The sequence below is a fragment of the Pezoporus wallicus genome, unplaced genomic scaffold, assembly GCF_028554395.1.
Source record: "Pezoporus wallicus isolate ANWC-B61680 ecotype Strahan unplaced genomic scaffold, APGP_CSIRO_Pwel_v1 contig_3817, whole genome shotgun sequence".
In the NCBI taxonomy this organism is placed as follows: domain Eukaryota; kingdom Metazoa; phylum Chordata; class Aves; order Psittaciformes; family Psittacidae; genus Pezoporus; species Pezoporus wallicus.
In genome coordinates this window covers 11,721,011-11,736,349 of record NW_026635157.1, presented here as the reverse complement: position 1 = coordinate 11,736,349, position 15,339 = coordinate 11,721,011, and the positions used below count along the sequence as shown (strand labels likewise).

General features: G+C 38.8%; 1 protein-coding gene across 4 annotated transcripts in view; it reads right to left on the bottom strand.

Moving 5' to 3' along the window:
- SOGA3 (SOGA family member 3) overlaps positions 1 to 15,339 on the bottom strand; it is a 33,835-nt gene that overhangs the window by 6,149 nt on the left and 12,347 nt on the right. For 3 of the 4 annotated variants that reach the window (XM_057409093.1, XM_057409084.1, XM_057409112.1), the window contains 3 exons: positions 4,847 to 4,918; positions 2,440 to 3,615; positions 828 to 1,166 (listed from right to left, as the gene is read on the bottom strand). In XM_057409093.1, the coding sequence (XP_057265076.1) occupies positions 1,056 to 1,166; positions 2,440 to 3,615; positions 4,847 to 4,918 (1,359 nt within the window). In that variant the 3' untranslated portion in view covers positions 828 to 1,055. The remainder of the gene's footprint in view (positions 1 to 827; positions 1,167 to 2,439; positions 3,616 to 4,846; positions 4,919 to 15,339) is intronic. The other variant, XM_057409103.1, reaches the window with a different exon arrangement.

The following is a 15,339-nucleotide window of genomic DNA, read 5'->3' as shown; positions in this document are numbered from 1 at the left end:
TGTATGTCCAGTGTCGTAGAAAGATATGAATTGCCTACGCTCTCACTGCAGCCTCTCATAGGCAAGACAGGAATACCAAGTGACTATTGATGCACACCTGTGTACACAAGATTCTTTCACCTGTGGTCACTCACTACTAATGGCACGCTTAGGCAGGGGTCACTCAGCAAACCAAGAGTTACCATGTTCATTCAAAATCCATTCTGAAACCTGGAAAGGGGATCCAGAGCCCTGACAGCTACAGAATGGAAAATGTTATATGATAAACTCAGTTGCTATGAAAAGATATCTGACATCAGACAAGGTGACTAGCCTCACTCTCTTCAGTTCAAGTCAGACTGTGGAGTGGCCATTTTTCTGGAGCAAAGAGAGAATGCAGCCAGCCTACATCTGTTAGAAGACTCCTCACTGACTCTGATTCCTCCTCCTCATGCTTCTCATTCTCAGGGCTCCAGCTCCTTGCCACATTTCCAGATATAGGGCTGTAATACCAAGCGTCCTGATTTTGTGCCTTCCATAGTGTCTAATCCACTTGATAAAATACTGAAAAACATTATCATCACAAGCATGCAAAATATATTCAAGCTGTGACATACAATTGCAGAATACATATAAAATGTGGTTTTACTATTCATAGATGGCTAGAATACAAATTCTTTTTCTGGGAGTGGGAGGAAGAAAGGAACAGATTCTTCACACCCACTCTGCATATTTCTGATTTGGTGCAAATTATGAATAATAAATTGGTTCCAGTCACTCAGGATTGTTTTTTATTAAAAAATTATAAATTCAGACAATGGGAAAAATACCATTTTCTCTTTGCTTACCTGGATCACCATGGTGAGAGGGTTTCCTATTCAACTGGATGACCTTTTGGTATGGTTCTTGCAGGGTTTTTTTTTGGTTTGGTTTGCTTTTGGTAAACAAGTAGTCTTCAGTGTTTTTACAGCAGTTGTTATTACAGAAACTATGTCTCTTGCACTTCTTATCTTGGAGGATGGACAAAATAAACAAACTGAAAATAATACTACAATGAACAGTAAATGATGAATGGCTTACAGTACAAAAAACAGTGTAAAAAGGAAGACAAGTTTAAATATTGTTGTGTATGAAAGGGATGAAAATAATACAAGGATGAGAATAAGTAAAATGATAGGCTGGAACATCTGGGAAAGTAAATACAAAGACAAAGAGAACAGTCAATTAATGGAATAGCAAGTCCAAAGTTTCAACAAAATAAATAGTGAATCAGACTATGCTTGTGGAGGGACCAACTGCCTATCTCCCATTGACTTCAACAGGAGCTCTGCATGGCCAAGCCCTGATGTGTCCAATCTAACTATTGATATTATTTGTTTAGAAATAACACTAATTAGTTTGCTTTAAATTTGTATAAGCCCATGCAGTGCTCTGCCTTTAAGTTAATGGGAGCTCTACAAGCTCAGAGCTATAGCAAGATCAAAAAGTAAGCATGCTAAATGTTGTTTCTGTTTGATTTCATGCAATACATGTATAGCAATTGATTAGCTTTAAACTCACTGCGTCTGTGACTTTCTGATACAAGGAAACAAAAGACTAATTAGTCAGGAATAAGAAATAACATCTTTCACCTTAATCTGTCAACTACTTTGACCATAAACTGGCAGAACAGCACAAAGTAAATTAACACAGCAAAAGACTTCCTAAAATATTAGATAATATCATGATCAATAGCAGGATTTGTCAACTATAGGATTGCATGCTAAAATAAGAGTAGGCAATTTTAAATTATCATGGCAAAAGATGCTGAGTCAGCAAGGAATTTCCTCCCCCAAAACTCTCTGGAACAATTCTACATAAAAATGAACTACAAAAAAAAAATGTTAGTCACTACTGCATGCAAGCAGTGACCCATAGGCCTTCAAAAGATACAATCAGTTACAGTAATTCCAATATTCACACTACTGTATGGCTCTGTGACTGTACAGTAGATTTGCATGGTTTATTTTTCTCTGTGGTTTGTCTTATTCTCTATAATTTTGGAAATTTAATGTTTCCTCCTGTTTAAAATTAATAACATTTTCTTTCTATCCATTTAGCAGGAACCTAACCACTAAGAAAACAATCATGTTCATTTATCTGCCAAAAATGCTGTCTGCGCTGCCTTTACTGGAGCACAACTCTGGCAAATGCACTTGCAAAGCCAGAAAGGAGTAAAATCTTCCACCTCCTAGAAAATAATTCTTATGATTTCCACAAGACTAGACTTACTCACTGCTCACAAACAGCCCCATTGGTAGAACAAGGCTCCATTTGGCCAAATGAGGATTTAAATAATTTAAGTAGTGATTTTTTCCATTGTCTAGAATTAAGAATTTTGATGTGCCACACATCAAATTTGAGACTCAGTTCACTTGGCACAGCCTTTTTACCTGTAGGCCTTAATAAGTAAAAGTCTACCTGACTCACTGACAAAGGTTCATCTGCACTTCGGTCATCCGAAGACTTCGGAACTTCCAGTCTGTCGATGAAAGCCTGAAGCTCTTTCCTGAAGGCCTTCATCTGTGCATTGATCCGGTAAAGAAGTTCATGCTCGCGTATTCTGCTGCCATCATCTTCCTCATCCATCAGTCCAAAGAGGTCCCCATTAGCTACATAAATTCTTGCCTCTGTTATGATGGTGCTTGTGTCAGAAATTAAGCGATCTATTGTCTTGCCCAGCCGCTCAGCTTCAGAGCGAATGTCCTTCATTTGCTGCCTGTCAGTGAAGTTTTTTTGCCACCCAGATGCTGTTGGATAAAAAGACCTCGTGGGTGTCAGGCAGCGAATGTTGCGTACCTCTTCAGAGTCACTTTCTCCACCGATGGGGCCTTCCCTTTTGCGGTGAGGGGGGCGGGAATCATCATCACTCTCCTTTTTTCCTGCATCACTTTCTGCATCACTGTCTCTGGGACTACCACGGATCCCAAGATGAGAGGCCAAGTCATAGCGCTGCATGTTGGACATTAAGACTCTGTTCTCATACTGGAGTTGCATGACTTTGCCACTCAGCTCATTGATCTGCATTCGCGCGGCTTTTAGCTCCTCCTGTAATGCTTCTGTCTTGGCATTATCATGGTGCCTAGAGCTCTCATGGGCGCCAGACTTGTACTTGTATTTGTTCAGCTCAGCTGTTATGCGCTTGTTTTGTTCTTCCAAATCAGCTAAATTTCTCCTCAGCAATTCTGTTTCATCTTCTACTAGTTGCAAATGCTGTCTTAATTCTGACAGGGATTCACTCTGCTCTCCCAGGAGTGGGTTAGAGGTGCCTGAGAAATCATCTCCTCTTAAATCATCAAGCTCTGCTTTCAGTCCTCTATTTTCTACTTCTAGTTCAACTATTTTCCTCCCAAGGATGTTAGCTTCCTCCTCCACAAGTCTCAGTCGAAGCTTGAGTTCAGCTTCTCTTGTGGTAGGTGGCCCACCTGCTTCACCTTTTGGCAAGGGACTGTCCAAATCCCCATAAAATGATCTATATTTTTGCAGCTCATGTTCAAATCTGTCTTTTTCTTTATCAATTTTAGCCATTTTCTTCCTCATCAAGGCTGCTTCTTCTTTGACAAACTGTAACTGGCATTTCAAGTCTTCATTGTCCTCCTTTGAAAAAAGAAAAAGCAGTATTTGAAGAAACTTGATATAAAATAGGAGACCTCCAGTGTACGGTCTTAAGTTACAAGATTAACAATCACAGTACCCACAGCTTGAGATACTAAGAGATTTTCCTGCAATCATTTTTTCACTAATCAAGAAATTCAAGAGAATAAACTAAATACTCAAATTTAAAAGACAGGAAAAAGCTATTTTACTTGTGATTACATTTCACACAGTGCCCAGAAAATACAGGGCAGGGGGGCGGCAGGTTCAGGGGGGGAAAGATAGGATGAGCTTGTAAAAGATCCCTATATTTTCTAGGCTTGCAACACTGTACTAGACTTCACAGTGTTCAAAAGTCCTGAAGTCAGCACACAAATGGCCTATGATATTGTTTCACCAGTGCACCCATTTACAAGTTTTGCACAAAAAAATTGCATTCATGAAAGCTGGAGGATTCTGTTGCAGCACCAGTGGGTAGATCATTTTGCCAAGGTGAGGAGCTCCAGAGAGGAGCCTTCAACACTGGAGCAAGGGGAAACACAAGTGTGTAGAGTGCTGGTGTTCTCAACATAAGAAGGGCATGGAGCTGTTGGAGCAAGTCCAGAGGAGGCCACAAGGATGATAAAGGGGCTCAAGCACCTCCCATATGAACACAGGCTGAGAAAATTGGGGCTGTTCAGCCTGGAGAAGAGAAGGCTGCGTGGAGACCTCATAGCAGTCTTCCAGTATCTGAAGGAGGCCTATAAGGATGCTGAGGAGGGACTCTTCATTAGGTACTGTAGTGATAGGACAAGGGGCAATGGTTTTGAACTTAGAAAGAGGAAATTTAGGTTAGATATAAGGAAGAAGTTCTTTACTGTAAGGGTGGTGAGGCACTGGAATGGGTTGCCCAAGGAAGTTGTGAATGCTCCATCCCTGGCAGTGTTCAAAGCCGGGTTGGATGGAGTCTCGGGTGAGATGGTTTAGTGTGAGGTGTCCCTGCCCATGGCAGGGGGTTTGGAACTTGATGATCTTAAGGTCCTTTCCAACCCTAACTATTCTATGATAGTTAGGGTTGGCCCTTGATGTAGTGTTGTCTGACTGCACATTTGGTCTAAGAGCTCTCAATTTCACAGAATACAAAGAGTAAAGAAAACAAGCAAGCAAAATGCAAATCTACAAATCATGTGCATAATTTCCATAGTGTCCCTGAAGCCTCCACATGAGGATGTAGGCTACAGTTATTACAACGTACCTCTGTTGGTGTCTGCTGTGACTTCTTTTCTGATTTTGGTAGGTCTTTGCTCCCTCTTCTTTTGAGTGATTGCTGCAACAGTAACAAAATTAGATGCACTGAATATTTCACTAAAGAGGCATATAATTCATATTTCGTTAATTTTAAAACACAGCAAGTCAAACGTACCTATAAAGGAATTAATTTCTTGCAATCCTAGAGATACCAAATACAGAGGGTAGACACAGCTGCCCCAAAATGACACAGTAATGTTATACAACTAAAGTATTCATTTAATCAGTCTGTCACTTTTTTAATTTAACGCATTTTAAAACTAGTGCATACTGAATGTTTAACACATAACAAGAGAAGTAAGAAAGCAGATATCCAAAGTGGTAACTTACAGACGTGAAAGCTGAGGCAAGCAGTGAGACCCAGCTTGATCACTTGATATCAACGTTACTGGGGACAAGGCACTTTGAGATGTATCTAGACAGACATGTAGCCTTAGCCTCTGTGATAGGCAAGCTACATAAAACAGGGTCACTGAGATCCTATTGAGTGTACATTTATAAGTACACCTTTTTCTGTGTCCACCACAGGCTTCAAGCTTGCAGTCATACTCTGTAGGAGTACACTGTAAACAAACTCTGTGCAAACTCACACATAGACCTGGTCACTAGGTTTGTTCTGTTTTCAGAACATATTCAAGTAGATACAATTTAAAATTGCTTGGACTGTAAAGACCTAGTGAGAAACAAATCATATTATCTTAAGAACGGCACCACACACAAGTTATGCACCACCATGTGAGCAAGCTTCTTTGGTATCTTCTCATCTGCTACATAGCCAAAGTGAGTAGAAAAGAAACTCCTGTTTTTAGAGCAGGAAGCACTGGGATGGAAGCCTACTAGCATATCCAGCAAAAATCTCATTATTGCTGACAATAGAAAGTTCATTAGGGGGCAAGTGGTGGCAGGGGAAACGAACTGCAACCATCCTGCTGTCAATGCTCAATACAGATCATCAAGAAAACAGCAGGAGAAAGGAAAGCGAGTGAGAGAATATGTTAATACATTACACCCCACTTGCAGTTATTCCCTGTTTTTTTGTTCCCCAGGTAAAATGTAGGCCTGAGGCAGGACAGTGATACAAAAAACAGCATCTCCATCTGAGACTATTCTCTGGTAGCAGGATCCTTTGTGCCACTGAAAAACATGCATTTCCTTGCACAAGCCAGGCTGAATCTAAAAGCTATCCAGTTCCATACAGGGGGAACTAAAATGTGCTCATAATCCTCAAGGAACAGAGTACAGTGGGCAGGTATGCTGTACATAACAATCCTGTGCACTATTTGCCCGCTGGTACCATTTGTTCTCTTTGTTCTGCAGATCATCACCATAACAAATATGAAATTTGTGGACTGCCTGTTCCAAAGGAAAATCAATGCCATGGAAATGACTCACATATAAATATGAGCAAGCAAAAGAGATCATTTCTCACAAGGGTTTTTTGCTCAAATTTACTATACAGTTATACAGAAATTAAGAAAAGCAACCTCAGATTCAGAATCAGAACCAAAATTCACAGATGGGTCCACTAAGAACCAGAATTAAAATTTGTATATCTTTTGCAAAAACACTGAATGTTCTCAGTAGACAACACAATAAAACCAATCAAAAATCATTAGCTGTGATAGCTAGATAGCTGTGAATTACAAGCTTCTAAAGGAATCCAGAAAAGACATGAAAAATAGTTAAATTAACTTCACTTTTTCCCTTTAAATATAAAGCCAACACTTTCAGGATCCAGTCTACAAACAAAATTATTCTTCAGGGTCTCCCAGCAGTTATCCTATTGTGGAAATGGTATACACATGTGGAGAGTTTTTTGTTATTTTTCTTTTTGAACTGTCAAATTTATAAAGCGTTAAACTTTCAGAGGAGCAGCTTCCTCCTCAGTATTACCATTAATCATACCACTATGTATTATCAGTTTGAAAAAAAACCCTTTCAAATCAGTTAGCACTGCAAAATTCTCCAGGTTCTTGCCAATACCACCCACTGATAAAACAAATAGGGGATAGTTAGACTATATTTCTACTTGATTACATAAATGCCTTCTATTCACCCTGAAGAGCTCAGCATTTCTCCAGATTTAAGGAGGTTCTGAAATGCTGAGCTGCAACTTCTTGAGTGTCCTACAACTTTTCAGAAGGTAAGAGATACATGAAAAAGTTTCTATGCCAACAAAAAAAAAAATTAAAAAACACAACAGAAAAACAAACAAACAAAACATGGCAGGGGGGTTGGAACTAGATGATCTTAAGGCCCTTCCCAACCCTAACTATTCTATGACTCTATTCTATGAAAACAAAACCAAACAAAACCAAAAACCACCCCCCACCCCCCAAAGCCCAACCAACAGACCCCCCCCCCCCCCAGGAAAAAAACCCCCACAAAAAAAAAAAAAATCCAAACAAGCCTACACAGAGCAAAAGTATTTTCTAGGTTTGACATAAAATGAAAAATCTGTTTTTGCCATTTCTCTCCATATTTTTTTCTGTTCCTTTTTGTAGTTAGGATAGCAACATTTTAATTACAACAATAGCTGTGGCTCTGTAATGACTAGGCACTCCTTTCTAGTCTGTTCTACCGGAATTACAACAAACCATATGTGAAGCTTGTACCATTCACCAATGAAATGATGGTGTTTAGCAACAGAATTCTGTAGTAGAAAGCAATGAAGAATGTGCACAATTCAATTAGCAGGATAATTTGGGTAAGTGGATTAGGCCTAGCTGGAACTGCTATGATCTTTTTTCTTGTGAAAATGAGACAATTTCTGATCACTAGAGGTTAAGATCTCTCCTGCACAGATCTCTGATGACAGATGACACCTTCAAAGTCACAGTACCCTATAACATCATGTTAAAGCACTGAGGCAACGCTCATACTGACTGAAGAATGCCACATATCAAGCAATATATCCCACTGTAAATAAATTTCTGAGAGTTTTTTCTGAGGTACACTTCACAATTTACAGTGGCTACCCTTTCTATCATTTCTCTCAAGACTTGCACTACTCCACTCTTCCAATCCAATTTTTAACATTAAACAATTTACTGCTGCTAATGAAAGAAATTCATCAAAGCAAAACTGAAAAAAAAACAAACAACCATTCAAGTAAACATATGACAAAATCAAAACTGGGAACCCAGACTCCTGCAAGTGAATCTTCATGTTATCCCTGCAACTGAGCACTATTAAAACTTCCTGCATGTTGCTTGCTTTGACATACTAACAAATGTCAGAAATGAGTGATTCAGCCATCTTCATGTACAAAACCTGTTTGTTCAAAAATGTTTGTGTTAGATCATCTTTTAATACAATTCACCACTTGCTAATCCTTTTCCCATGTAACAGTGTGACACAAAGCATACTGTAGTGCCATTAAAAGACACCCCTGCTGTTTTCTCAACTCTAGCAAAAAATCTGCCCCTCGTATTGCAGAACTCTGAAAACTTGTTGTGAAGGAGAATTTGGGAGCTCAGATAGTTTTTCTTCCATAGAATTTTAAAAGATCATACTGAGTTCACTCAATGATTGAGTTAAAAAGACAAAGGCAAAGTAAGAAAAACAAAAGTGCTTTTACAGTATCTGATCTGTAATGCTTACCAGACAGCATTACAGTCTTAACAACCTTGAATCAAGTTACCCATCTGCAGAAGAAAAGAATAAACAAACAATGCATATAAGACTATTTCTACAATGGAGACTTTGCTAAACTGCCCAAATAGTAATGAAGTATTTCAACAACACTGGGGATAGTAAGACTAGCAACTGGGGCATGTATATTGTATAATCTACCTCTGGAAGACAAGGAGGTAAAACTGGATTTGACCTGACTATGCTAGCACTCACTGTACAAACACACATGGGGCTATGTGGGTGTCCACAGTTTAGATAAGACCACAGGTAATATTCATATTAGAGTCACAGCAGAGCACATGCAGCAAGCGATTCTGCTGCAATGTTCAGCAGCATCAATTCTCCACTGACCTTCATTGGAGTTTATCCAATGTCTTGCTGGTGCTGCTAAGCACTTCTCAAGACCAGATGGTATAATCCTTCTCTTGACAGACTTAAACTGCAAGCCAAATGTGCAGTCCTATGATGATCAGTGCTTCTCAGGTGTAAAAAGGCCAGAAATCTACTCTGAGAGTAACACAACGCTGAAATAATAGCATCACACTTCACTGAGTAGGAAAGCTGTAAAATGAAATCCTAAACAACAATAAATCACTCAACAATTCATAAAGAAGCCCTATGTAAAATATACTAAGGTTTTTCAAGGTGCTTAAGTTTGACAAGTCAAGCCTGATCTGGGGGTATATAATCTAAAAAATCAATGTTGGCAACCACAGGAAGAATTCCTGTCACATAAAGGGATTTGTGGGTGCACAAAGCCCCCTTAACAGCCCTTACGCCTCTTCACAGAGCAGGCTAAGGCAAAGGCTTCTTGCATCTCCACAGCTGCAACCAAACCTTCTCATCTGCACACAACTGTACTATACACGGTCATGGTTAGCTGCCTCCCAACTGCTGTGACAGGTCTGCAGAACTTCCAAAACCAGAGCAAAGTTAAAACCATCTTTACAGTCTTGAAATGTTGCTGAATATTAAACAGCTTTTGGGTGGCACATACTTGCCTCTGTCTGGCACAGAGTGACTATGAAAAGGGAAGTGGAAATATGCCCTAAGACTCAGTGCATTTTCCCTTCAGTCAATACAGTTGAGTAGCTCACAAGGCTGGATCACAACAGACACAAAAAGATTTCTTAATTTACTGCCACTGACTCTAATTCAATGTCTTAGGAAATGTAGGAAAAACCAAATGGACACTATCCATGTTGACATATTGAATATTAATATTCTAAAAAAAAAAAATTAAAAAACTTTGGTTTTAAAGTGTCTCTTTTATTCTGCAAGTCTACCAGTGCAATTTGCCAGCAACGAATTTGAGACACTGGCTTTGTCTGCCACTGGCACAAGGATGTAGAATGACACAAGGCTTTACCTCTTTCACCTCCCTTCTAGAGCAGAAGCAGTCCTGAGAATGTCAGTATTCCACCTGCTTGCAAAATTAAGGCAGGAAAAAAAAAAGCAGTGGATAAGTGAAATGCAAAGAAGCACAACACCCTATCCATGAAGCACACACTAAGTATATCCCTACTAGCTCTAGCAATGCTCACTTTGTATTAAAACTGGCATATTTTAAAATTATACAAAATGAAAAGAATCTTTACTACTTCACCATGGAGAGAAAAATAGTTCTTACATAATCTTTTGAATGTCTTCATGTTACTGAAGAAAGGAGCTGCCCTCCAATATTTGTGCTGTTTCACTTGCATTTAATAAGGAGTTATTTCAGCTAGCATTTTCAGATCCTTTACCATTATTCATTTGCCAGTTAAAAAATAAAAAATAAGAGGAGAAAAAAGGTTACACAACATTTTCACTTAACCTCTTGCATTTTGAACCAAAAGCACATTGCTAGAGTAAATGATAAATAATTCTGTGGTATATCTAGGTAAAAGCATTCTTCGTAATGCATAAAATGAAGCAGCACATTCGTGTTTCCTTCTTTTTTTTTTTATTTGCAAAAAACAGGATCATCTTGAGCAGTGGAAGATAAAAGCTGCCTTTTCAAAGCTCTCCATATGACCTGGTCAAATAGCTGGCCAAACCCTGATACTTTGGTTACTGTGATTACAGTTCTTCATCCACCAGGATATCATAAAATAGTGGAAGCAACTTCTCTGAAGAGGAAGATGGTCTCCTGACATTTGAACCTTTCAAAAGATTAAAGAGCCAGACATGTTTAGTTCCCCAGCACTATCTAACTACACCTTATTATGGATGCTGAAATCACAGTCAGCTTACACTCAGCTCCCTAATCCTCAAATGCAAAAGCAAATCTCAAAACACCGTGAATATCTTGTAGCAAAAGTGCAGCATAAGATCTTTCGTTGCTAGTCATGCTAGCTAAACCTATTCCTTAGGTAGCTGTTTATTTGTCAGCTCAGCTATTTGTCTTTTTCAGGGAGAAGAGAGTCAGCCTTTTTGCCAGGGTTTGCACAATGCCTAGTACAAAGCACTGTCCCAGACTTTATCTGGGATTGCCAGTATGATAGACACTATGTTAACATAGTTCAAAATACCATCACATAACAATAGCAATAATCACAGCCACAGACATGGATATGGCAATTATGAATTAAATGCATAAAAGATTTGGCCAAATCTAAAAAGTTTTCTTTTGCACACATGTAGAGTTTTTTAGCCTTTGCAGATCTCAGAAGAGATTCCAAATAAATTTTCATGAGAACGGGAAAGCTTGAGCAACCAGATTAGGTTCATTGCCTTGATTACAAAAATGTATGCATATAAACCAAAGAGTATTTGCCATATCCCAACAACAACAAACAAAAGGTTATTCTGAAATTTAAGAGTAATGAAAAGAATGATGCTGCACATGGTTTGTACTTCTATACTGCTCAAAATGTGTACAGAAGCCACTTCTGCAAAGCTGTGGGCTGATCACACATGTACATTTGCTTTCAATCTCATTTCATACTAAATAGTTGAATTAAATGCTCAGACAGCTCTCATAGAACTCAGGTTATTGAAAACAGGATAACACTCCACAGTGCTCTAAAGCTATACCAGTGTGATGCTGCCACAAATTAAATCTAACTTTAAATCTAAATTTTGTTGAGCAGCTCAGGTAAGGTGCTCTGGAAAAATAAACCATGGAGGCTAGAAGCTAAAATAGAAGGAAGACATTTTAGCAGTTGGGGCATCCCCACACCTACCTTTCTCACTCTGGTACCAGTCTACCATAAGCCTGCACCTAGTCCTTTTTGGGGTATTTCAACCATGCAAAGATGGAGATGAGGGGAAGGAGAATATTGCAGTGCTGTCTGAAGCAGTGTCACTGACTACAAAAGGCTCAGAAGACCTGTGACTGATCCCCATGCCTCTTCCTCCTAAAAGATGACTCTTCGCCTTTAATTAAACACACTCAGGCTCTTAAGTGAAATGCTACTCCCAGCAAGAGAAGAGGCTGTGCCTGTTAGGCTGATTTAAAACCTTCATGTAGAGATTGACTTAGAGACTGTTATTTAAATGTTCCCTTTGCTATAAATGTGAAAATCTCGCTCTGAAATGAATTTGACAGTCTTCAGCTCATTATAAATATTTGATCACTGGGATGCATTTTTAACTGGCTATTATGAACAAATATCAGACTCTTCATCATTTACCATAAATGTCAAGAACCAGCAAATCACCTGCAAATTAATGCCACAGCAGTGCTAATAGGGTTACACAAGAATCAATTCTTGTGTAACTAATTATTTTTTTGCTGCTGCCTGGAAAAAAACAAAATAATATTGGATAAAGACTTCAAATAGAGTAAAGATTGGAGAAATGTTAAATACTGAAAAGGACAGTCACTGTTACAAACCTTGGTGCAATCAAATATCTGTTTTAATATGACTAAATACAAAGATACACATGTAAGAACAAGGGGTGAAAGCTATGCTAAGACAACAGGAAAACCCTAGAGAATAAAGAAGATCTTTTGAAAAGCCACATCTCTGAAAAAGACTACAGGGTCATAGAAGATAATCAGCTGAAATAATGTCCAAGGATAATTTTACGACCAAAAGGCTTAATTCTGTCCTAGGATGTAGATATCAAAAGTTCACTGTACAGTAACTAGAAAGGGATGTGCCTCTACACAGAGTTAAACCACCCTCAGACAAGTGGACTGAATCACTTCAAAAGTGTGCCTATCTTTTTACTTTGAGGGAGGTCAAATTCCTAACTTAAGATAAATGCTTAATTTTTAGACAGCTAAGTGATATCAACCCTAAGCATGCAGATACTTTAAAAAAGCAAACAAGCAAGCAAAAAAAAGCAAAAAAAGCAACCAACCAAACAAAAAGCACCAAAACACTGATGCTGGACTCTTCAATTTAGTGTGGTTGTAAGAACATATCTTTCCTGGCTGGTCACTAACTTTCAGCAAATTCACATGAGAAGGGAGTTCCAAATTTTTAACTGTTCCTGGGACAGTTCAGGGAGAGTTGTTGTACACTGGTCTCAGCTGTCAATTTTTAACACAGAGCAGCACCCTTTTCTGAAAAGTTAAAATAGCTGAGGGTTATTCAGGACAGACTGATCGTATTATACAGTTCTGGCTTTGTAATTTCTGAATGCATGAAACCTGACCAAAGTTTGGGAACTTCGCAACAATATTCCTAGAAGCACGCCAGAAGGAAAATGAACCTTTGAGGGTATCTAGATGTACCTTCAAGCCAATGTTCCAGTTCAAAACTCTTTCTGTGGCACTGTTACAGATGCTTCTAATCAATTATTTTATCGAAGATTTAAACTGCTTTACAGTTACAGAAGATTTAAACTGCTAGCTTTACAGTTAAACTGTAAAAATTAAAATAATTCAACCAAGCTCATAATATAAGACATTCCTGGTAATTCGGCAAGTTGGATGTCACCATCAGTCACACTTTACAGGGATGTAGAAGCGTCCCATTCAGTCTCCTTTCAACTACAGTGACAATACAGCTAAACTTCCCTACAGCTTCCTTCCAAACAAGCAGGACCACACCCAAACTGTCAGTCAGGAATAAGCCCTGACCCAGGCTAGACCCCACATCATGCCCAGGCACTGAAGCAGTGGTAACTGATCCAGGCCAAAACCACCCAAGGGATGTGCCAGCAATTTCTTGTCAGTGTGTGGACCCTTCCTTAGCCTGATTTACTTTACAATTACAGTTTTTGACTAAAGAAAGCAATTGTGTAGCAAATAACTTTGAGAAGAATAACCCAAGCAAAAAAAGGGTCCCAGGTGCTGACTCATGTCCTTTCTCTAAAACATAGTTCCTATGAGTCTGGAAGCTCGGCTCTTATTCTGTGCCTCTGTTCTGGTTAGGTTTGCTTTTGGTTTTTTTTGTTTGTTTGTTTTAAGATGGCCATTACTTTTATTTTTCCTTTAGAATGGAGTTTATTGCAATGAGACTTTGATTTTACTTCAAGACTGTATGTAGTATAGGTAAGAACTTTGATGAGAGAACTTGCAAATCTAAGGCTACTGATACCCACCACAGAAAGGAAAGAAAACAAGGTAACATTCTGTCACAAGGAAGGAACTCCCATGCCCCCATCAAACCAGAATAGCAGCATTATGTTTACAGATTCAAAAGAATTGATCAAAATTTATTCTGTGATGCTTTAAACATATTCCAGGTACACTCTTTTTCACTACAGTTGCCACTCTTTCATTATTACTTTCCCATTAGCAAGCAATCCTGCCGCTGCTTTTACACATCCTTGCAAATTTTAAGACATTGCAATAGGAACCAACAAAGCAGCAGAGCAGTTTCAATGACTCTCTGGAAAAAAAAAAAAAAAAAAGTCTCCTAGGCACCTTTACTCACAAAACCCCTTCACAAAAAGATATTTATGGATACTTAGTCTTTTGCCATCATTCACTATTTGCTACATATGTTTTCGAGTTATATTATGACTGACCATCAGGTTGTTTATTTTCAGTTTTGATAAACTCTCTTGGAGCAAATGGCTCATGTAAATTGCTGATGGCTGATACATAATTAAAAATGTAATTTTATGAGGTTTAAGTGTAAACTGCTTCGCAAAGGCACATAATTTGTTCTTGTTTATGGCACGACATTTTCAGAGAATTACTGCAACAGATTTTGCGAGAGATTAATTTCTTACTCCATTATAATTCTTCTCTCATATTCAAAGAAGTAAACTGAAGCAAACTCTATTTTTCCTGCTCACTGTGAAATCGCAGTGTGCTCTGGGCAAAGATGTCAGAATCACACCCTCACAGATTATGAATAGCATCCCTGCTGAGCACTGTTTCTAAAGGAACAAAATATTTGGGCAGGATACCAAAGGTAACAATTTCACACAAGCAAGTCTGTCAGAAGTTACTAGGGGTTCTGCATCTCCAGGCATGCGGTGCTTAGAGAATCACTGAGCTGTGCTTGGAGACAGACGACTGGTTTGCTTTTTCCTGTATAAACTCAGGCAGAGGCTTGTTTCTCATCTCTTTTTAAAAAAGCCTCCTTATTATCCTGTTGTTCTTTTCACCAAAGAAAATTGAATTTTCATAAGGCAACAAGCTGAGATTCCAGATCACACAAACCCTCTGCTTAACTGTGCTTTTAGTAGAAATATTGCTGATATGACTTAGTACTTGGGTTCTCCAAAGGATCCAGTAAACCACTGGGTTTCTGAGAAACCTATTACATCCTCCCCTGCTGCCATCTGGTGCCAGGAGCAAGTAAATTACTGTAACTCTTCGAAGAGTACTGCTTACTACACTGATCCTCTGAAGCTGATCAGCTCTATAAGCAGGCGTACTAGCGTCTCATCTCTCTGCCTTGTATCTACTCC